The sequence below is a fragment of the Diceros bicornis genome, chromosome 13, assembly GCF_020826845.1.
Source record: "Diceros bicornis minor isolate mBicDic1 chromosome 13, mDicBic1.mat.cur, whole genome shotgun sequence".
Classification (NCBI taxonomy): domain Eukaryota; kingdom Metazoa; phylum Chordata; class Mammalia; order Perissodactyla; family Rhinocerotidae; genus Diceros; species Diceros bicornis.
The window spans coordinates 38374148-38395785 of NC_080752.1; the positions used below are offsets into that span (position 1 = coordinate 38374148).

Consider the following 21638-nt stretch of genomic DNA (forward strand, 5'->3'; position numbering starts at 1 on the left):
CCCCCCATCACATCTCAGCCATACCCAGGCTCATGCTTCTACCCAGAGGACCAAAGAGCACCCCCTCCAGGCTGTTGTGGAGCACCCCACCCCCTGGGCCTCTCACCAGGCCTGTGTCATCCCCATCCACACCCTCCGTCTCCTCCACCACGCTGGCGAAGCTGCTGGCACTGGACGAGGAGCGGGAGAAGTCCTTCAGCACCTCTGCTCTCTGGGCTGCTGTCTCCACTCTGCCACAGACAGTGTCCATCAGCCAGCATCTGCGCTGGGCACCTCCTGGGCCACGCCCCCAGTCCCCTGTGCTCCCCGCCCAGGGAGGCCCAGCCGCAGCCAGCCGACGCCTCTGTGGCCCCCGTCACAGCTCCCTGGGCCTCCCAGTGCGTCCCTGGCACTGTCCTTCCTAATACGTGGATCTGATCACGACCCCCACCCTGCTCAAAACCCTCTCGTGGCTCTGCATTGCCGCAGATAAAGGTCCATTTCCTTGGCTTGGTGTTCAGTAACGTCTATTAACAACAACACTACCACACAAGGCATGTGTGCCAGGCTCTGCGCTGAGTGCCTTTTCCTGAGTTACCTCGCTGCTATCATTATTAGGCCCATTTTGCAGATGAGAAGACATGGAGGCACAGAGAGGGTGGGCACGCAGCCCAAGGTCACCCAGCAGTAGGTAGGAGGAGAGGGGTTTGGACCCCAGTCTTCCAACTCTGCAGTCTCCACTCTTAACCCACAATTTTGTTCATGCTCTGGGCCTGTGTGTCTCCCGCCTGGAGTCTTACTCCTCTCAAATCACAAAATGCAAATTCATCTTTCAAAAATCAGCCAAGGGCCCTCTACTCAAGAAGGCCCTCCCTGATTCCTCCTCCCGGGTGGGACTGACCCTCCCATTCTGGGTCCTGCGTTCCTTGTCTCTCCCTGCCCCTGCTGCCCTTTCCTGCCTCTCCGTTCGCCTGCCTGATACCCCCAGAGCCAGCAGAGAGAGGACTCAGCCAATGAGCACCGAATGGAGGGGCAGCCTCCTTGCCGGCCTCCCTGCCTCCACTCCGGCCCCGCCCCCAGCCCCTCCCCATGCTGAGCGCCGTCAGCTTTTTAAAGCATCACTCCCCGTAACTAAAATCTTCCAAAGGCTCCTTGTGGCACTCAGGATAAAATTCAAAGTTCTCACACGGTGTCCAAAGCCGTGAGCCACCCCTCCGCCCACCTCTCCAACCTCATTCTCTCTACCACCAGCACAGTGTCTGCCCAGGCCCAGCCCCTCACTCACTGGGCTCCAACCATACCACCCTTCTTTCATGCCTTCAAGCATGCCTCAGGGCCTTTGCACTTGCTGTTCTTCTTACCTGGAACCCTCTTCCCTCTACCATGCCAGTTCTAGCCGGGCTGACTCCTTACTCAGCCCTCAATTCAAACTTCACCCCTTTGTAGAGGTCTTTCCTGAGCACCCATCTAACTCCCCCTCCACCAGTCATTCTTCATCGCCTCCCCTGCTTTATTTTCCTCCCATCATCACTATCTGGAAACAGCTTATGCTACACTGGACCATCTGCTCTGTGAAGCAGCGGCCCAGTTCACTGCTATATTCCAGAGCTCAGTGAGGGCCCTGGTGTGCGTAAGGCACTCAGTGGGTGTGTGTCAGAGGAGGACTTGGGAGAGTGTCCAGGCCTCCTCGCCACCCTGGTGTGGCATAGTCAGTGCCCCCAGGCAGCCCCAGGCCCAGGCAGGAAATGGAAAAGATAAGCCCCCCAACCCAAGCCTCCCAGCTCATGTGCCCCCAAGCTCCCACCTGTTCTTGGTCGTGGGCATCTCTGGGGAGCTCTGAGTGGATGAGTTCTCCGACTTGGGCTCCTGTGAGACGTGCCCACTGTCTGGGGTCTTCTGGCCAGCTGGGGGGCTCTCCCTGCGGGGCACACGGGGGCAGCGGGGGGACTCAGCACTGGGCCTGGCATCAAGGGTAGAAGGAGGCCCAGGTGGTGAGAGGAGGTCATGGGCACCTCCCGCCTCGTCCCCATAACCTTGTATCCTCAGCGGCCAACCCCAGAGCAGGCCCTGCGGCTCCCCAGCCAGCCCGGCCAAGGAGGGGGCAGGCAGTGCTGGAGCCCCTCCACAAGACAGGACCCCTCCCAGGTCCTCCTCTCCGTGGGAGGGGGCACAACTGTCCCGTTACGGACAAGGAAACTGGAGTCCAGAGATGCCAGGGAACCTGCCCAGGGACGCACAGCTAGGACATGGCAAAGCCAAGACTTGAGCCCAGGATTTGTGGGATTCTGGGCTCTCATGGCCGTGAGGATGGTGCCAGCTCCATTCCCGAGGCCTTCCCATGGCACCCGCCATCCTGCTTCACATACATTGCACTGCACCCCCGCAGCAACCCATTGGTTGTGTTCTCATCCTGATTTTTCAGATTGTGACAGTGAGGCTCAGAGAGGTATGGTGACTTTCCCAAGGTCACACAGCCCCAGTGTGGTAGAGACAGGATTCATGCCCAGGGACTATTCTCTGCTTCCCAGGGGCTGCGCTGCTGCTAATATAGCATCTGCCTGCATCCCGCCCACACAGATGCACTCATAGACCCCCAGAGAGCAGGCCGCAAATCCCAGCTCTGCCTCTCACTGGCTGTGGGACCTGGGCAAGCCCCTGAGCCCTCTGACCTACAGCATCTTGATGCGCAAGGTGTGCCCCCAGGGAGCCAGCAGAACAGCTGAGTGGATAAAAGCGACTCACGTTAGGTGATGACCTGGCCCTGGTGCCTGGCACACAGCAAGGACTTGACCATACAGCTGTCACCGGCGGGGGATGGAGGGGCAGAAGGGTGGGCACTCCCTGCTGCCTGCTTTGCTTTGCCACCGAATGGGGGTCCGAGGAGGGACCCGGGGAGACACAGGGCCCTGCCCGCCGGCCCTGCTCTACCCACCTTTTCTCCTGCACCTCCTGTATGTTCTCGATGCCGATGGCGCTACTGCGGCGGGAGCCGAACGGGCCCGACTTCTTCCTCGTGGGGCTCTTCCCGGGGACAATCAGCGACTGCAGGGAGAGGCCCCAACTCAGTGCCCACCTGCCCTGGGAGCCTCGCTGTCCCCCACAAGCCACCCTAGGGCCCTGCTGCCCTAGGCCCTGAAGCAGAGGCAATGAGCGAAAAAGAATGAGAGAAAATGTCCATCTCCAGAGACAGCCTCCTGGTTTACAGAGAGGGAGACAGGCCCAGCGAGGGCAAGGGCCCGCCAAGATCACACAGCAGGGCTGGGCCTGGGATCTTAGTCTAGGCGAAGGGCAGGGTCTGCAGAGGCCTGGGCAGCCACTCTGGGCTGGGATGGGAGGAGGCCAAGTCCTCAGAATGGCTGCCTCCTCTCTGTCCCTCAGGATTTCACAGGACCTGCAGCCTAAGGGCAGTGGGGAGAGAGTGGGCATAGCGACCAGAGCCCCTGCCCCATGCCAGCCCTGCCCCACCTTGGAATCTCCAACCAGGCTGGGGAGGTCTGGCCCAGCAGCGGAAAGGTCCCCCCAGGTTCTGCACGCAGTGGGGTGGGATGCCCCAGGCACCCGAAGCATGCCCCCACCTCCTCTGGGGGGGCAGGAAGGTGGGCCCCAGGGAGGCACGGAGGGGCAGGAGCCCCAGGCCAGCCCATGTGGGGAAAGGGAGCCAGGGCAGGGAGAGGGATGGTGCTCCATGCAGAATCGGCAATACTGGGGGACGTGCGGCTGGGCATAGGGTCTTTGGGTACCAGATCCTGGCAGGGACTGGGTCAGGGTCGCAGGGGCCAGGGCAGGGCCAGAAGCCCCTGGTGGGGAGCACTGGCTCTGGCACGATACCAAGCCCCCAGGCAGGTGCTGAGCGCCATCGGAGCTGCCGGCACGCCCTCCTGCACACCCTTGGGCCTGTCCCGGGGGAAGCGGGGGCAACGTCCCCAATATGGCCTCCGTCCTGACAGCGAGCAGAGAACAGCGCGTGCAGGCAGCCTCCAGAGCTGGTGGCCCCGCGGACGACAACCTCTTCCACGGTTCCTATGCCTATGGCACTGCCCCGGCGTCCGAATCTACTCGCGCTTTTCCCAGGAATAAGCAATGACTGGCAGGCAGCAGAAGGCAGGGGCAGAGAGACAGACAGACAGACACAGAGAGAGCCAGAGAGAGAGACGGCGGGAGGGGGGGACACAGAGTGAGACAGGGAAAGGGGGGAAAGACAGACAGACACAGAGAGAGTCAGAGAGAGAGACGGCGGGAGGGGGGACACAGAGTGAGACAGGGAAAGGGGGGAAAGACAGACAGACACAGGGATGGGAAGAAATGGGGGACAAAAAGGGAAAAGCAAGGAGAGAAGAGCGTGAGAGAGGAGGAAAGGGGGCGAGAAGACGTGCCCGATGGGAGAAGAAACAGAAACGAGCAAGAAGGGAGAGAGAGGCCAAGGGGAGGAGGCGAGAAAGGGAAGGAAAGACGAGGACACAGGAGAGAGAAAGGCAACAACACGAAGAGAGGGGACATTTGTGCAAAAACAAAAACAGAGATGGGTCGGTTACTGCCGCGGCGGGTGCTGCCGGCCTGGCCCTGTCCCTGGGTCTGCCACAGCCCCCCGCAGGAGGCCCGGCCACTCGGCGGGGAGGAAAGGAGTGGCCAGTAAATCTGGGTTGGGGGGAGGGTGGGCCTGCTCCTCCAATGACAGTGGGCTTGGGGACTGCTGGACAGCAGAGGACCTGCCTTGCTCCCCTGGCCAGGACAGACCATGGGGTAGGCGTTGGGGGTGGGGGGACTCCCTCCTACCACATGACACAGCCTCACAGCACTGAGCACAGGGCTTGGCATGCAGCAAGTCAATAAAGGATGGATGGATGGATGGATGGATGGACAGATGGATGATGGATAGAGGGATGGAAGGAAGGAAGAAAGAAAGATGGATTGATGGAGAAGCGAGAGCAGAGCGGTGGGTGCAGTGCCGGGGGTGGCCACTAGGCAGCAGAAAGCAGACAGGCCCACAATTGAAGGCCTATCCATCCCGTGTGCCCAGCAGACCCCCTGAGTATTAGCAGCAGAATCCCAGAGACTGGCAGACAGTAAGTAATCACACAGTAGGTGCTCACTCAGGAGATGCTCACACAGAAGCCCAGTTCTTGACACATAGTAAGTAGCCACAACCACAGAGGCCCTGGCACACAGTAGGTGCTCACACAGCAGCCTAGGGCCTAGCACACAGTAGGTGGTGCACACACAGCTCACTTCCTGACACACAGTGGGTATTCTCTGACATCAGGGCTTAGCACACATTACGTGCTCATTCAGCAGTCTATTTCCTGACATATAGTAGGTTCCTACACAGCAGCTCGGAGGTGGGCACACAGTAGGCACTTACAGAGTTGATATCCACACAGTAGCCCAGGACCTGACACACAGTGGGTGCTCACAGAAACTCATGGCCAGGCCCACAGGAGATGCTCACGGAGTACATGTCCACACAGCAACCCAGGTCCTGATACACAGTAGGTGCTCGCACAGAAATCCAGGTCCTGATACACAGTGCGTGCCCACAGCCCGACACACAGTAGGTGCTCACACAGCAGCCGAAGTTCTGACATACAGTAGGTACCCACAGCATCTCAGAGCCAGGCACACAGCAGGTGCTCACATAGAAATCCAGGTCCCGATACACAGTGCGTGCCCAAAGCCTGACACACAGTAGGTGCTCCCAGAAACTCAAGGCTTGACAGCAGTACCCACACAGCAGCCCAATTCCCAGCGCATGACAGACAGTAGGTGCTCAATAAGGAATGTGATATAGAGACTGCCCCAGAGCTGAGCCACAGAAAGTCACACTTGAATAAGGGGCCAGGAGGAGGGGAAGGCCGAGGAGCTGGGGAGGGAGCTGCAGGCTCTCGGCACCCCAGTGTCATGGCCTGGGCACTTGACCCCCATGGAGAGCAGTGGCTAGGCTGAGTCTAGAGCCCAGGATGGGCCTGTGGACAGCAGGGCAATGGGGGAAGGTGGGGCTAGGCCTCAGAGGCAGGGGAGAGCTGAGGGCCCCTGGGGGAGGGCACTCACTATTCCGGCCGCCTTGGCCAGGTCAGGGTTGTTGGGTGCGAAGCTCCCACTGTGGCTGGTGGACACGGTGTTGGGCTTCTTGTTGCTCAGGCCCATGGCATCCATGGACTGGCTGCGGCTCCGGATGACCCGCTGTAAAGGGCGGGTGGGGTGGAGGAGGTACAGGTTTCCTAAGGCCCCATCCCCTCGGGAAAACCAGGGCTCCAGGCATCCGGTCCTTCCCCACCAATGCCACTCTGGGTGACCCCAGGAAGTCTCTTCCCATGAGGCCACACAAGAGTCATGTCCACATGGTGCCAAGGGTAGTTTGAGGCTTGATCCTGCCCTGACTTGCTGGGTGACCTTGGGCAAGCCACTGCAGCCCTCTGTGCCTCTCATGTGGTTGTTGTAAGGACTGCAGAACACACTGGGTTGTGAGCAAAAGTGTGCACAGAGAGCCCTCTAGACCCTGCAGGTCTCTTGGAGCTTTCTTTCTTTTCTTTTTTTTTGGTGAGGAAGATCTGCCCTGAGCTCACATCTGTTGCCAATCCTCCTCTTTTTTCCTTGAAGAAGATTGGCCCTGAGCTAACATCTGCCAACCTTCCTCTATTTTGTATGTGGGTCACCGCCACAGCATGGCTGGATGAGTGCTGTAGGTCCACACCTGGGATCTGAACCCACGAACCCCAGGCCACTGAAGCAGAGCGCACCAAACTTAACCACTATGCCACCGGGCCGGTCCCCTTTTCTTTTCTTCCTTTCCTTCCTCCCTTGCTCCTTCAGCCAGTCTGCTCTGTCCCTCAATGCACCGCATAAGGCAGGCACCACTACCATGCCCATTCGACACGGGGTAAAGCTGAATCAGAGGCGAGGCTGGAACCCAGGTGCCAAACCCAGACCCTTAACTGTGGGCTCTGCCGCCACTGTGAAAATCTGTGACTAAGCCAGGGCCACCGCCCAGCACCCACCAGGAGTGGCCCACTGGGCCCCCCCTCAAAGAAGACACCCCAGACCCATGTCCACCCCACCCAGTCCCTGTCTCCAGTGGGCAGAGGCAGGGCCCTCCTCAAGCCTCCTTCTCAAAGACAGTCTGTCTACCTCGGTCCAGGGCAGGCCTGGGCGGCTGGGCTAACCCCCTTATTCAAACCCACATCTCCAGCTTTGCGGCCTGCCCTGGGGTGAGGGTGAGGCCCAACCAGCCTGGCTGGGCACCTGGAGGGTGGGCAGTGCTCCGCCTGCGGGTGGAGCAGACCATGGCAAAGAAGCCACTGCCTGGGGACCTGCAGCCTGCGGAGTCCAGGCCCTATCCGGGGGGAAGAGGAGCTCTCTCCTCCTCTGCCCCTCACCGTGGACAATAGTTGCCGAGGTAGACGGGCAGGGTTTCGCATTTTGCTTTTTAATTTATGTTGCACTAGTCTAACTGCTTTACAAATAATTCTCAACAATTGTATGACGTTAGTTGCCATTACCCTACCCAACAGTTAAAGAAACTGAGGCTCAGAGAATGCCCAAGCTGGTAAGTGGCAGAGCTGGGATCTGAACTCAGGGAGTCTGTGTTCTTAATGCTAAACTAAACCAGAGACAGCCGGGATTGGTCACACAGGCCTGAGGTCACACAGGCCAGGTCCCTCTCCTATGGCCACTTGGTTCACCCCTTTTCTAGACCTCTGTTTCCTTCCCTCGGTCAGGACAGAGGCCTCCTCCTCTCTTCTCTGCCTGCTGACCTGGCAGTCACCACCCTTGGCACCATAGGCACCTTGTTGCCACCCAGAGGGCTCCAACCTTCAGCAGAACTCCCAGGCAGACTCTGCCCCCAAGCCTACGCCCAGCCTCCAACCATTAACTCCTCCCCAAGCCGGAGCCCCAACTTGCACTCCCAACCGCACACTCCACCCCAGGCAGAGACCACATCTCCAAAACTAAGCCCACTCTAAAGCCCAAGTCCACCCTGAGGCTCTCCATCACCCAGACTCTAGCCCAGAATGTGCCCGCCTAGCCCTGCTCTCACACCTGAGTCTACTAACCCCACCCCCGACTCCAGCCCCAAGCCACGCCCCCACCATACTGTACGTCCAAAATGAGCCCGCCTCTAGCCACACTCCCAGCCTTGTCCATGACCCCACCCCTGACCCCACCCTGAGCCACGCCCCCATCCCACCCCCAATTCCAGCCCGCCTCTAGCCACACTCCGCCTTGTCCATAACCCCATCCCCGACTCCACCCTGACCCACGCCCCTACTCCACCTCCAACTCCAGCCTGCCTCTAGCCACACCCCCAGCCTGAACATGACCCCACCCGACTCTACCCCGAGCCACGCCCCCACCCCACCTCCAACGCGAGCCCGCCTCTAGCCACACCGCCACACTTTACGTCCTTCTCCCTCCGCGCCCAGGTAGACCCGGGCCCTTCACCTTGAAAGACTCGAAGAAGCCGCCGCCACCGCCGCCGTTCTCCATCTTGTCCTCGTCGCCGCCCAGGCCCAGCATGGACTGGCTGTGGATGTGCAGTTCCTCATAGAGCGTCTCCAGGAGGGCGGCCCGTGTCCGCTCCTGTGGGCAGGGCCAGCAGGAGAGACCCCAGGGATCAGCCCTTTGTCCCACAATGCGAATCCCAGCCACCTTCTCTGAGTGAGTAGGGAGTGGGCCTGGGCCCCGAAGCCCATGCCGGCTTCCCTCAGGCCCCTCGGCAGCTCAAGCAGCCCCCAGGGCTCCTCCAAGATTGGCTTCATGTCCCCGGCCCGCAGTTCTCCCCCTCGCCCACAGTGTCCTCTGTGCCGGCCTGCCCGCCTTCAAGCCCCTCCTGGGCATTCCTCACACAGCCCAAGAAATGCCCACTTCCTCTCTCTTGACCCTAGGCCCACCCATCCGTAAATCCGTCCTCCCCCAGACAGCCCTCTCTGAGGCCAGGGTCTGAAGGTGGCTTTTCCCTCCCCAGGGGCACAGCTGAAATTCTCGCCTCAGGGGAGGGGCTCAGCTCCCACAGCCCATCCTCACCTCCAGTTTGGCAAACTTCTCTGCCTTGTAGCAAGCATATTCAGCATTGATCAGCTTTGTCAGCAAAAATTCCTGGAACTCAGGCCCCTGGGAGCCCCCAGAGTGGAGGAGAGGAGAGAGGGGGGTTAGGTGAACAGAGACCAGGGGCTGAGCCCCAGTGGTCTGGGGCTGGAGCTGCCGAGCCACGCCCTGCTGGGACCTGGGGGTCGCCCTCTTCACTCCCACAAGGGCACCTCCTGGCTCAGCTCCCCAGCCCAGGCACCTGTGGGGGCTCCCTATGCCCTTCTTGGCTGCCCACCCCTCCGGAGAACAGATCCCACAGATGTAAGGGGCTGGGTTGGGGTCTCCTACTGCTTCAGTCTAGGGGTGGGGGGGACTGAAGCCAAGGCTCCAACTGTGCTTCTGAGAGGTGAGAGAGGCATGTGCCCCCTCCCCAAACATTTTAGAAGAAGACTGTAATTGTCAAAAAGAATAGGAATGAGAAAAGGCCACAGAGTCTGCTATGAAAAATGTAAAACAATGATATAGCTTGTTCTGTGACCTTGTAAATAAAGGGCACAGTTTTTATCAAGATGAACAGAAAAGCTGGGTTAGGGGAACCCAGTGGCCCCGGGGCACAGTGGGGCTTCAGGATCTCGCACCACAGAATGCGTGCTCCCCTCGGCCCCCACCCATAGAGTCCTGCTCTGCCCATGACCGGGGCTGGGGGCTGCCCCTCACCTTCCTGAACACAGCAGGGTCCGGGAGGGGGGGCCCAAAGAAGGGCACGTCGTCTCTCGCAGTGACAGAGACCTGGAAGACAGGGAAGCAGTCCCTGTGGAGTCCCCACACCAGCCAGAAACCCCTAATTCACCACCCTCCCCTGCCCCATGCTGGGCACAGGGCCTGCCACTGGGTGGGGGAGGTTCGGTGACAGCTGACTGGGCAAGTGAACCCCAGGATTTTAGCTCCTCCATCCTTGATCCTGAATTTGAGTGGTGGGAAGGGGTGGGGATCTCAGGAGTCACCAAGGATGAAGGCGGAGGAGTCTAAAGGGTGGAGGAGGGGAGGCAGCCTCCTTCAGGGGGGAAACAGGGGAGAGCAGAGAGGACAGGATGGGAATCCTCATCAGAGCAAGAGCAGGGCTCAGAGCCCTCCAGACAGTGCCCTGTCTATAGTTGGGAAAACTGAGGATCAGAGAGAACTCAGAGAGAGCGAGGGCGGGGCTGTGTCTGGACCATGGCCGATGCCCCTTGGAGGCTCCATGATCACCCACCTTGTAGAGGGGGCCGTCAGGCCCCCCGCCCTCGGCCTGCACCACCACATAGGCATGCAGGAAGTTGGATGCGATCATGTCGGGCACAAAGGGCGTGTTCTCATCCTGGAAGACCACGGCCACGATGTCATTGCCGATGTGCCGCTTCCGCTGCAACTGAGCACAGGGCCACAGGCCTTCCTGACCCGGCTGGAGCAGGGCCCCAGGGTGCAGGGGATGGTGCCCGCAGGGGTGGGGAGGGTTTGGGGTAGGCAGCAGGCATGTCTAAGGATTTGCTTCCCCCCAAAAACATGTGGTGAGAAACTTGTGTTAAAATTATTTCAGTTTTCTTGGAAGCCAGTGACAGATGAGGAAACCGAGGCCAAGAGAGAAGTGACTTGCAAGGCCCTACAGTGAGTTAGGGCACTTGAACCCAGGGCTCCTGGTCCCCAGGCCCTACCTCTCAGCCCTTCTCCTGTCTAAATACCACAAGCACGGCCCCTCTCGAATAAACCAGTTCCACTCAGTATATATTCATGTTGCTGAAATGAACAGAGGATCTTATTAAAAGAAAATTAAAAGACACTAAAAATAAGGAATAAATATTTCCATTTTTCTCACATTACCCTTTATCCCCCTGGGGGCAAAGGGTTAAGATAGACAGTCCTGCAGGAAGCTTAGGACAAGGTGACAAATTTCTGAGTTTGGCTGGAGGAACATGCCTGCACTTCCTCACTTCCAGGCCTCTGCAGAGGGCAGAAGCCATTCTCTCCACCTGGAACACTCCCCCGCCTTCTCCCAGCTCCTTTGCAGCCTAAAAGTCACTTTATCTTGAAAGCTCTTCCTGACTCCTACCTCTGCCAAGCCTACATGTGGGGGCATGTGACCCCACAATGCCCCTCACTCCCTGTAAAAACACTCACTCACATGTACTGAGTTCTTGCTCATACCACATACTGTTCTAGCCACTCTGCGTGTGTTCCCTCAGTTATGCCCACCTATGAGGTCGGTGCCGTTATTATCCCCATTTCACGGATGTGGAAACTGAGGCTTTCACAACATGGCAGCAGCTTGTCACTCTGCCCCAACTAGAGCCCACAAGCGGGGGAACTGGATCACTTCCATCTCTACATCCCAGGGCCTGAACCTGGTGTGGTGGACACTGAACAGACAGGTAGATGGGGGGACAGGAGGACAGGTGGGAAGCAGGTGGTGGGTGCCCAGGCTACCTGCTGGGCGTCCCCTTCTGTGTAGGGCAGCTTGGTGGACACGTGAAACATGATCTCCTTGTTGCGGAAGTTGCAGTACACAGACTCGGTCCCCGTCTGCCCGTGGGTCACGTCCAGGCCTCCTCGGAACCTGCCCCAGGCCCCCCAGGCCCCGGCTCAGTCTCCAGCCCCAGCCAGGCCTCCATGGGGCCGGGACGGGGGCTCCCTCCCTGCCCAAGGGCATGGGTCAGATTATACTCTGCCTGTCCCACCCTCATGCTCACCCCTTAAAGTCCTGCAGTTTGACTTTCTGGCCAAGAAATTCGAGGAACTCCATGAAGGCGGGGCTTTCCTCGTTGGTGCTAAAGAGTTCTTCTTCGGAGGTCTGGGGACACACAGAGGGCAGAGGTCATCAAGCTGGAGTTCCTGAGCAGCCTCTGGCCCCCTACCCCCACTCAAACCCAGAGAAGGCTGGAAGGAGGACCTCTGGCTGCCCCTGAGCTCCAGGGAAACTGAGTCCCTGGGCAGGTGCTCTCCCTGGCAAAGGTCTGAAGTCCCAGGTACACGGCTAGGTGGGCTGGGGGGGTGGGTAGGGAGGGGGCGGTGAACACACCTGCCCAAGCTTCTGATAAATGACTCCAAACTTGAAGTTATTGCTGATAACATGCTCGTCAAAGGTGACGATGAGGCGGGAAGCCTGGGGGGAGAAGATGATGGGTGAAATAGACTGCTTTTTCAAGTTACCGTTTATTGCTCTTACCACCTGCCAAGCACTGTGCCGGGCTCTCCACAGGCATCCTCTCATTTAATCCTCAGAACAAGCCCGTGAGGGAGACACTCCTGCTGTCCCCATTTTACAGATGAAGAAACCAAGGTTCAGAGAGCTTAAGTAACTTGCCCAAGGTCAACAGCTTGCAAGTGGCAGAGTTGGGACTTGAACTCAGATCTGTTGGATTCCAAAGCTTAAGCTCACTGCTCCCAAGTTTTGCCCATCAGTCCCCATCCCTACTCCACTCTACAACATCCAACTCGCTCCTTGGCTCCTCTGTAAACCCCCTCATCATTCTAGAACAGACCAAGTCCCACTCACGTGCTGTGGAGCCTTGAGCGAGTTCCCCTCCTCACCTTGGGTCTCAGCTTCCTTTTCTGTAACTGAGAGGTGGGACCTGATTTCCAAGGTCTCTTCCTTCAGGGGACCTTTCCTGGACCACACCACCCCTCAGTGACCTCACCCGGCTCTAGAATTCAGTCAGAGCCACCAGGGTTTACATGTCTTTCAAGGCCCGCTTCTTCCAGGAAGCCTGCCTGGCTTGTTGAAGACAGAAGCCTCTACCCTTTTTCCCACATTGTCACAGTGCCTTGAACTGAGTACCCAGCACCCACCACGTGAGCTGGCAGTGCAGCTGCTGTCTGTGGGGCAGTATTTATGGAGGTGCCCGTGTTATTCTCTCCCCAGGTTCCCAGGGGTCAGAAGCCAAAGCCAGTGGAGTTCCCTGGCTCAGGAGCACAGATTGATTGCCCTTGGGAGGGTCCCAAATGTCACTGAGAGTTTCCAGAGGTAAGTAAGGCTTGCCTCCAAGGTGGATAACACTAGGTTTAAATGCAGGCCTCCCTTATCTGCTCTGCATCCCTGGGTAAGGCCCAGAACCCTTTTGGGCCTCCGGTTCCTCTTCTGCAAACTGTGGACTTTGCAGGGTTATTGTGAGGATTAAATGAGAGAACTCAGGAAAAATATCTTGCACACAGCAGGTGCCCAATAAATGCTCAGTCCCCCAGTACCCACCCACCCTGAGTGAGCAGGGCCCAGATCCAGCCATACCTTGGGGTAGAGCACAGGATAGAATCGATCCACATTCACATCTTCACACACCAGCTGCAGGAGGAGATAAGGGAGGGCCTGAGGGGGGCCGGGAGGAGGGCTGGGGCCCCTGCCTGGGGCCAGGGCAGACCCTGGCCACGGTCTGGGGAGGACAGTGGCAGAAAGGGAGGGAACAGCCAAGACGGAGGCAGGACTGGGGCTCACTGTTGCTCAGAATGGGGTGCAGAGAACTGGGGTCCCCCATATCTAACGAGTGCCAAAAGCACACAGGCAGGGGACAGCAGCCCAGAGCACATGGCAGCATGTGGACATCATGGGAACAGGTGAGAGGCAGGACCCCGGACTTGGGGCTGCAGCACGCAGGGCTAGCACCTGCAGCTAAAGATGAGGGCACGCTAAGGCAAAGCTGCTGCCCAGCTGTGAGCCCACCTGGGCTGCCCAAAGAGGGCTAAGCGAGAAGGAGCAGAGGCCTCACCTTTGCCATCTGGACCACGTTGGGGAACTCGGTGAGGCAGGAGATGGGGATGACATCATGGTATGTCCGACATTTGGTCCTGGGAGGAGAAAGCCCATAGTGAGGGACTAGGCAGTGGGAAAGGGGGATGGGAGCCCCTCCACGCAAAGTAAGACCAGAGGGGGCTGACCCCAGGGAGGACCAGAGGTGATGATGGGGGCCCGGCCTGGCTTGGGCACTAACTTCCTGTGCAACCTCAGGCAAATCCCAGCCCCTGTCTGGGCCCTGATTGGAAGAGTGGGTAAAATGAGATGGGCTCTCAGATTATAAGACTTCAGCCCTTGCTGCTGTCGCAGGATCCCCTCACCCCGTCCTCACCTGAGCAGCAGCCGCAGGTGCTCCTGGTCCCCGATGACATCATACTTGAGTGAGAAGACAAGGTGGCCCAGGGCAGTGTCCAGTGAGTAGTAATTGAAATGCTCCTGTGGTGGGAGGTGGGGGCCGGGGGAGTGGGAGAGGCTGAGGTCGGGGCTTCCAGAAACCAGACCACAGACCCAACTCACTCCCAGATGGGGGTCCCTCATCAAGCAGCAGGTGTCACGGCTAACAGCAGACTCTGCATCAGGCAGACCTGCATTCAAACCCCAGCTCTGCCACTTGCCAGCTGGGTAGCGTGAGAAGGTCACCTCACCTCTCTGTGCCTCAGTTTCCAAGTCTATAAAATGGAAGTGAGGCCAGTGACCTTGTGGGATGGTGGCGGGGACTAAAGAGATACAGTGCCTGGCAGAGAGTGGGTGTTCAATGGATGTCTATAGGAACCTTGGCTCTCTGGGTCCTCATCAAAGTCAGGACCACAGCTGTACCAGTATACCTGTCTCCCAGCCCCTGCCCTTCTCAGGGCTGGGCACACAGTAGGTGCTCGATAAAAATATGCCGACTGACTGACTGCTCAGCCTGTGGCTCTGTGGCCCCTGGAGCCAGGGCCCGTGAGAAACAGGAAGTGAAACTTCTCATGAACATACCAGGCGGCTGACCGGGCGGGTTCCCACCCTCCTGCCTCACCTGGAGAAGCCACAGGGTTGGGAAGAAACACCCCCAAGGGCACAAGGGGCAGCTGCAGCAGAGGTGGGACTCCCCAGAGAAGAGCCCAGGGCTGGCACCTCCAGGTGGGGGAGTCCCAAAGCAAAGGGCCAGGAGTGCAGGGAGATCACGCCCCAGCCAGCCCTAGGCTCCCACTGCTGGCCGGCCCTGGGAGTGGGGCTGGCTCCCCAGCCACACCCACCCCAGGAGTCATCCTGGAAATACGTCCTGTTCAAACATGAACACCTGTGCTCAGAGGGCAGGAGGCGAGAGAGGCAGGGGCCAGGGGATGTGCCCCACAAATCCGCGGCTCAGGGGCAGTCTGAGTGAACATGAGGTGGAGTCTCCCTCAGCCTTGCCTGGTCACAGAGTGATGGAAACCCCCAAATGCTTGGCACCATCTTGGCAAAGAGGGAGTGCTAGGCACTTGGCAAAGAGGGCTGCACCGAAGTCCCCGGGGTGGGGAGTTCCCCAAACTCCCTGCCCAGAGGAGCCAGAGCAGAGGGCTCAGGGTCCCAGGGAGTCAATGCCCAAGGTCACCATAACCTCCTCACCTGCCAGGACAGGGCCCAGTGCCTCCCCAGTCATCCCACCTGGAGTCAGGAAAGGGCCCCTCCTCTCTGTCCTGCTAACCTGACCCCAGTCATCATGCCTCTTCTGACTCCTGACCTGTACCTCTGCAAATCCTTCTGTGCTCAGGGCAGCACCTTCATTCTGTCACTTGTCACTCCTTCAGCAAACTTTCCTGCCAACTATGTGCTAGACCCACACAGTCCCCAAGATCCCACCACCTGCCAGAGCCAGCTGACAGCCTCTGGATGGTGGGTGCCCAGATGCAGGTCTCTCTCCACCCAAAGGGCTCAGCCAGGGGTGGGAATCCCAGGCCCTGTTCTGGGTTTGTCCCCAGGCAATGGCTCCTGAACCCGGGCCTGCTGGTTAGTCAAGGTCACAATGGGTTCCACCCCTTGTACCCCTCACCTTAGCACCAATATCCCCCAGGGTCAGGCCAAGGCCCTGGGCCCAGACTGAGGTCACACAGCTCCACAACTCCCCAAGAAGTCACCTCTTCCTCCCAGCACCCACACAGCTAGGAGCATGACCCTCCCATAGCGTGTCTTTTTTTTTAATATATTTGACATATAATACTGTATAAATTTAAGGTATATACATGTTACTTTGATACATTTACATACTGTAATATGATTACTGTTGTAGCAATGTTTATCACATTACATAATGACAGTGCAATATTGTTGTCTATTCCCATAGTATGTGTGTCTTAATGGAAGGTCAGCCAGAGCTAGGTCCAATTTCTAGCTCAGTAATTGTGTGATCTTGACCAGGTCACTTCACCTCTCTGAGCCTCAGTTTCCTCTTCTGTAAAAATAGGACAATCTTGATGTCACGGAGCTAATGAAGATGTAATAATAACAGCTCACATCTATGGAGTACGTACTATGTGCCAGGCACGGTTCTTGATGCTTTATGTGTACTTTTATTATCTCCATTTTTACATATGAGGAAACAGGCTCAGGAAGATTAAATAACTCGCCCAGGGTTATACCATCAATAAATGGACAAGCCAACATGTGCACCCAGGCCACGAGACTCCAGAGCCCACGCTATACTCCGCCACCTCAGAGTAAACTGACAGAGAGACGGCACCTGGCATGGAACCAGACACAGACAAGGTCCCAGCATGTAACCTCCCCCTCCAGCTCCCACATCCTTGTGCAGTCACTCTTGCCTGGAACACCATTGGGCGACACTCTGACAAGATCTAGGGCAGTGTCCCTGCTCTGGGGCTGGTGGTGGGGCAAGGGCTGCATTGATCCAGGTCAAGCCATGATATTACTGTGTCTTCCCAGCCCCAACCTCAGGCTGCCCGAGGGCAGGGCCTGGGTCTGTTTTGTTTGCTGCTGTATACCTGGTGCCTAAACCAGGGCCAGGCATGCAGCTGGTACTCATTACTTGCTAACCCTGATTGAGCGCTTACTTTGTGCTAGACACCATTCTAAACACCTTACAAGCACCTTCTCATTAAAGCTTCACAGTGACCTCATGAGGTGTGTATCATCACCATCTCTGTTTTTATGGATGAAGAAACTGAGGCACAGAGAGAGTAGGTGACTTGCCCGATGTCCCATGTGGTAGGGGGCAGAGCCAGGATTCAAACCATAGTAGAGTCTCTGCCGTTAACCACTATGCCATAACACTGCCTTCTGTGATAAATGTTTGTTGAATGAATGAGGGAATCCATCATGCACACTCCCTCCCTGAGACTGTCACCCAGCCCCAGCCCACGGGTGCTGCTCCCAACCAGGCCTGGCCTCCCCCTGGGCTGGGCTGTGACCTACTCCCTCCCCAGCCAAGCCCCGCAACACCAGCAGGCTCCCCACCTTGCCAAGAAAGTGCTTCCGGTAGATGCGGGCCGTGGGGTTGCACTCAAGCTTCACCTTGGTTGTGGGCGACTGCAGCGGCTCTGTCTCGGGGATGCTGGTGATCTCGTGGTTGGTGCCTTCAATCCAGTAGCCCCCAAACTGGGGCAGCAGGATGAGGGGGAAGGGCCCTTCTCGCCCCAGGACCTGAAGGGGGACTCAGCTGAGAGCCACCCACACTGCACCCCACCGGGGGCGCCAGGGCACACCCCAACTCAGACCTAGGGCCACTTCTGCCATGGCTAAGGGGAACCAAGGGAAAGCCCAGAGCCTATGTGGGTCTCAGGCTCACATCCACCCCCTCCAGGGGACTTGCTCCAGCCCTCTCGCTCCCACTGCAGGCACAGACCAGACCCCATGGAGCCCCAAGTCCCATTCTCAAAGGATGGGGAGGGGGCAGGTAGAGCTGGGAGCATGACCTTGGCAGAGGCTGAAATGTTTGGCTCAGAGGCCTATGGGCTCAAATGCGCTCTGAAGTCTTGGGCGTGTAAACTGAGTCTCCGCCCCCCACAGCAAGGCCTGTGGTCAGGTTCCTGACAGGGAGAAGGACCCTGGCATCCAGACTCCCTGCGTGAGTGCCTCCCAGGCTTGGGGTGAGGATGGGCTCCGGGAAGTCCAGCTGGTTACCTCGTGGACGCTCGGGTAGGGAATGTAGTCCTCCTCCGTCTGCAAAACACAAGCAGGGCAGAGGCCCAGCTGGGGTGGGGTCCTCATCCTTTACTTCCAGCCTCCCCAGAATGCTCTGTTGTTCAGCCAGCCATCCCTCATCTCCCCATCTCATGGAGGGCAGGGTTTGCTTTGAAAGGGTGACCCACAAGGCAGGGGCTGAGGCAGCCTTAGCTCGCAGAGTGCTGGCAGCCTCTTCTGGGTATCTTTCTGCCTGCAGAAGAGGAGGCTCACGGCCTCCCCACAAGAAACCTCTGGACCAGTGGTTCTCAGTACATCAGAATGGCCTGAAGGACTCGTTAAACACAGATGGCCATGCCCCCAGCCCCCCAGAGTTTCTGATGCGTGGGTCTGGGTGGGGCCCAAGAATTGACATTCTAACAAGCTCCCAGGTGATGCTACGTTGCTGGTCTGAGGACCACACTTTGAGAACCCCTGCCCCGGACAAAGCATCAGGCTTATGCGTAAGAACCCCGCCTTTAACCCTCACCCCTGCAGCCCTGGCCCACTCCCCCAGGCCCAGCCTGGGTCTTCTTGGATTGTTGGGGTCCCAAATCACCAACCAGAGAACCATATGACTATGTGAAGGGGCTCTGCAGCTCCCACTCCAAGAAAATTCTGAGTCTAAACAAAAGCCTCCTCGCATCTCCTTGGGTCCCCAGCCTCCTAACCAGTCTCCTCACGGGATGTTGTGGGGCAACCAGGTCACCCCTCCCTCTGTTTCCCTCTCCCCCTCAGCCCTCCCAGGCAGAAGCTACACAGAGCAGAAGAGCATAAGCCTCCTGGGTCCCAGTTTTGAGTCTTCCTGCAACTGCTGATCTTAACCGGCTCCAGGAAAACATTTCAGCAGGCTGTCTTGTGAGGGATGGGCTTTGACTTTGGGATGGGGAAGCCTGGAGAGGCAGGGCGAGTTTGCAGTGGTGTAGGTGGGGTGAGGAGGAGCCAGAATGCAGGCCCCGGGCCGAGAGTAAGGGAGGGGTTCTCCACCCCTCAGAAATCCTAGAGGGCGGGGGCTGGGTACACCCTCCTCACCCCCTCAGCTGGCACCTGGCCCACAATAGGATGCACTCTCCTGGGCTGGCTGCTTGGATGGGCAGCTGTGGCAGCCCTCCCCAGGCCCCACCCCACCCCAGGGAGGGAGTCTGCCTCCCCTTCCCCATCCCCCTCCAGGTCTGCTGCTCAGGAAGCAGACAACACAGGCAGACAGCCCACAGGAGGGTGGGGTGGGCCGTGGTTCAGACCTACTTTGAGGGGTGGTGGGAAGGAGCATCGTTGTTCATCCATCCTGCTTCCCTGCAAAGAGAAGGCAACACGTCCCGTCACACCCCTCCCATGCCTGCTGCCTGTGAAGGCTCACACCCTTCCTGTGCAGAAGGGGAAAGCCTGGCTGATATGGGGGGACCCCTAGGGCAGGGTGCCGTCCGGCCTGGTTACTCGGGCCTCTGCAGGGCTGGCTGTCCTGGGGGTAACCTGGGCTGAGGGAGGCCGGCAGCAGGGAGGGGCTGGGGGCTCGGTGCGGGAATGCCTGCCGCTGGGAGTGGGGGCAGGGGTGGTGGGCCGCGCTTGAGTGCGGGGAGGGAGGCTATTGCATCTACACAGATATGTGTTGTTGAGCGAGAGGCAGAGAGAGAGGGGGAGAGAGGGGGAGAAAGAGGGAAAGAGAGAAAGGAGGGGGAGAGGTGGACACGGACTAAGAGGCAGAGAAACAGGAAGGGGCAGGAGAGAGGGTCTGGAGGGTGAACTGCTGTCAGGGAAAGCTCCCGAGGTTTGTCCAAGTCACCCCCCCCACCTCCCAACACACACCCATGCCAAAAACAGGCAGGGGCCTGGAAGACCAGGGCTGGGGGGTAGAGGGTGGGCAAGGGGCAGGCAGAGGGGCGGTGGCTGCACTCCAGGCTGCCCAGCTCATTAACACCTCCCCCTACCTCAGCACAGCCCCTGGCTGCCCTGTGCCCTGGCATCTGTCCCTCCTCCCATCCTTCGTGGGGGTTCTGCAGAGCCTGTGGGGCCTCCTCGGGGATGGGGATGGTGTGTGTATGTGGGAGTGGGACGAGGAGCTGACCCCAGCCCTGGTAGGGAGCTACACAGAGATGGGAGCTGGGGAGACGCAAGTGGGGCCTGGGCCCTTGGGTGAGACAGGGAGTTGGGCCCTCTCTCTACTCTGACCCCCAGACAGAGGGCTCTGGACAACGCACTGCCACCATCTCCTCCTGGCACCGTCTGCCGAGGGGTCCTGGCCCCTCCTCAGAGAGACACAGCAAGGGCACCCAGACCCCTCTGTGGTTCCCCATAGCAAGGGCCCCCACCCCCAGCTCAGCCACCTCCGTGGCTCCCCAGAACAGGCTACAGAGCCAACCTCACCTGCATCTTTTCAATCATCTCAAACAGATCTGTGTTCTGCAACAGAGACGGGCAAGAGCAGGTCAGTCCTCAGGGTGGCCCAGCTGATCCTGCTAAGCCCCCAAGGAGTCTCCACCCACCCCGCCCTCCTGGTCCCCCCAGCTCTGACCAAGCACAGTGGGCCTGTCCGAGCAGCAAGCAGGGGTGGAGGGGGCATCGTAGGAGGCGGCTCTGCGCAGCCGACCGGCAGAGTTTGACCAAGTGCCGAGTGAAGTCAGCTGGGGCCCAGGGCCCTCCCCAGGCAGCCCACCCCACTCAGTCCCCTTCCCCAAGGGAGGAGGCTGCTGCCTCAGACATAGAGGGATGTGACCCTTGGAAGGAGACACATCTCCCCCATGCCATTGCGAGGTTGGCAGTGCCAGGATTGGCCCATGCGCCCCTCAGAAGAGCCCCAGGTCCCAGCCCAAGATGAGCCCAACTGGGATCCTCAGGAGGGTCTATGGTTCCGTCCCCCTCTCCTGGAAGAGGGCCCCACTCTCCCCGCCCCAAGCAGTGCGGGCTGGGGGGCTGTTGGGGGAGAGAACGCTGGGATGTCCCATTGGCCCAACACTTGTGTGTGAGTCCACACGCACCCCCCACCACTCACACTCCAGCCAGCCTCTCCCGGGGCTGGCCAGGGCACACACAGGGTTAATCCGGGCATCTGCCAGCTGCTTGGCAGCTTCGGCCTCTCCAGCGCCAACTCCCTACGAGCCTTCCTGGAAGGCGGCATCCTTGCCGGCTGACAGGGCTGGGGGCTGGGCCTAGGAAGCCCCCAGAGTCTCTAGGATGGTGCCCCTCCCCCAGCACAACCAAGGCCTCAACTCAGCCGGCTCCTGCTGCACAGTGGGGGCACCGCCGGAGCTCACACACATGTGCTATGGGGTTGTGCACCAGGAAACACAGACTCTTTCTCTCTCTCTTGCTCGAACACACACAGGCCTGCACACCAATATTTAAAAACAGTCTCGCTGTACCAAAGACAGCAAACACCCACAAACGCACGGGGTCTGTGCACATCGTTCTTAGAGCTATACGGTAACACAAATATACACATCGGTGTCCTAAGTTACACAACAGCACACCCACTCACACATACACAGGACCATATACCACAGGAGCCACACACACAAATGCAAACCCACCCCTGTGCAGATCTGCACACCAGTAACTGCACATGAAGCTACAAAAAACCACTGTCACACCTGCGTGCCGAGAGATACACTAACATGCGCTCGCAGATGCAGGCAGGTATGTTCACAGAAACTCAGCCACAGAGCCCACTCTCACGTACAAGCTCACCCTCCCCCATCAGAGTCACACACCCTGTATAACAGACATGACAGACTTGACCCAATGACAT

General features: G+C 58.7%; 1 protein-coding gene across 9 annotated transcripts in view; it reads right to left on the reverse strand.

Moving 5' to 3' along the window:
• Positions 1-21638, reverse strand: part of RAP1GAP (RAP1 GTPase activating protein) — a 49314-nt gene that overhangs the window by 2209 nt on the left and 25467 nt on the right. For 4 of the 9 annotated variants that reach the window (XR_009221875.1, XR_009221874.1, XM_058553149.1 and 1 more), the window contains 18 exons: positions 20258-20293; positions 19142-19189; positions 17858-17896; positions 17192-17377; positions 14091-14194; positions 13734-13812; positions 13259-13312; positions 12053-12136; positions 11724-11824; positions 11461-11590; positions 10253-10408; positions 9718-9789; positions 8998-9084; positions 8416-8553; positions 6025-6156; positions 2912-3021; positions 1784-1897; positions 107-230 (listed from right to left, as the gene is read on the reverse strand). Coding sequence is in view for 6 of the 9 variants with exons in the window: in XM_058553148.1 (XP_058409131.1) it covers positions 107-230; positions 1784-1897; positions 2912-3021; positions 6025-6156; positions 8416-8553; positions 8998-9084; positions 9718-9789; positions 10253-10408; positions 11461-11590; positions 11724-11824; positions 12053-12136; positions 13259-13312; positions 13734-13812; positions 14091-14194; positions 17192-17377; positions 17858-17896; positions 19142-19189; positions 20258-20293 (1794 nt within the window). In the remaining 3 variants the exon portion in view is untranslated. Of the gene's footprint in view, positions 1-106; positions 231-1783; positions 1940-2911; positions 3022-3305; positions 4064-6024; positions 6157-8415; positions 8554-8997; positions 9085-9717; positions 9790-10252; positions 10409-11460; positions 11591-11723; positions 11825-12052; positions 12137-13258; positions 13313-13733; positions 13813-14090; positions 14195-17191; positions 17378-17857; positions 17897-19141; positions 19190-20257; positions 20294-21638 lie in introns of those variants that run through there. The other 5 variants (XR_009221873.1, XM_058553146.1, XM_058553147.1 and 2 more) reach the window with 3 other exon arrangements.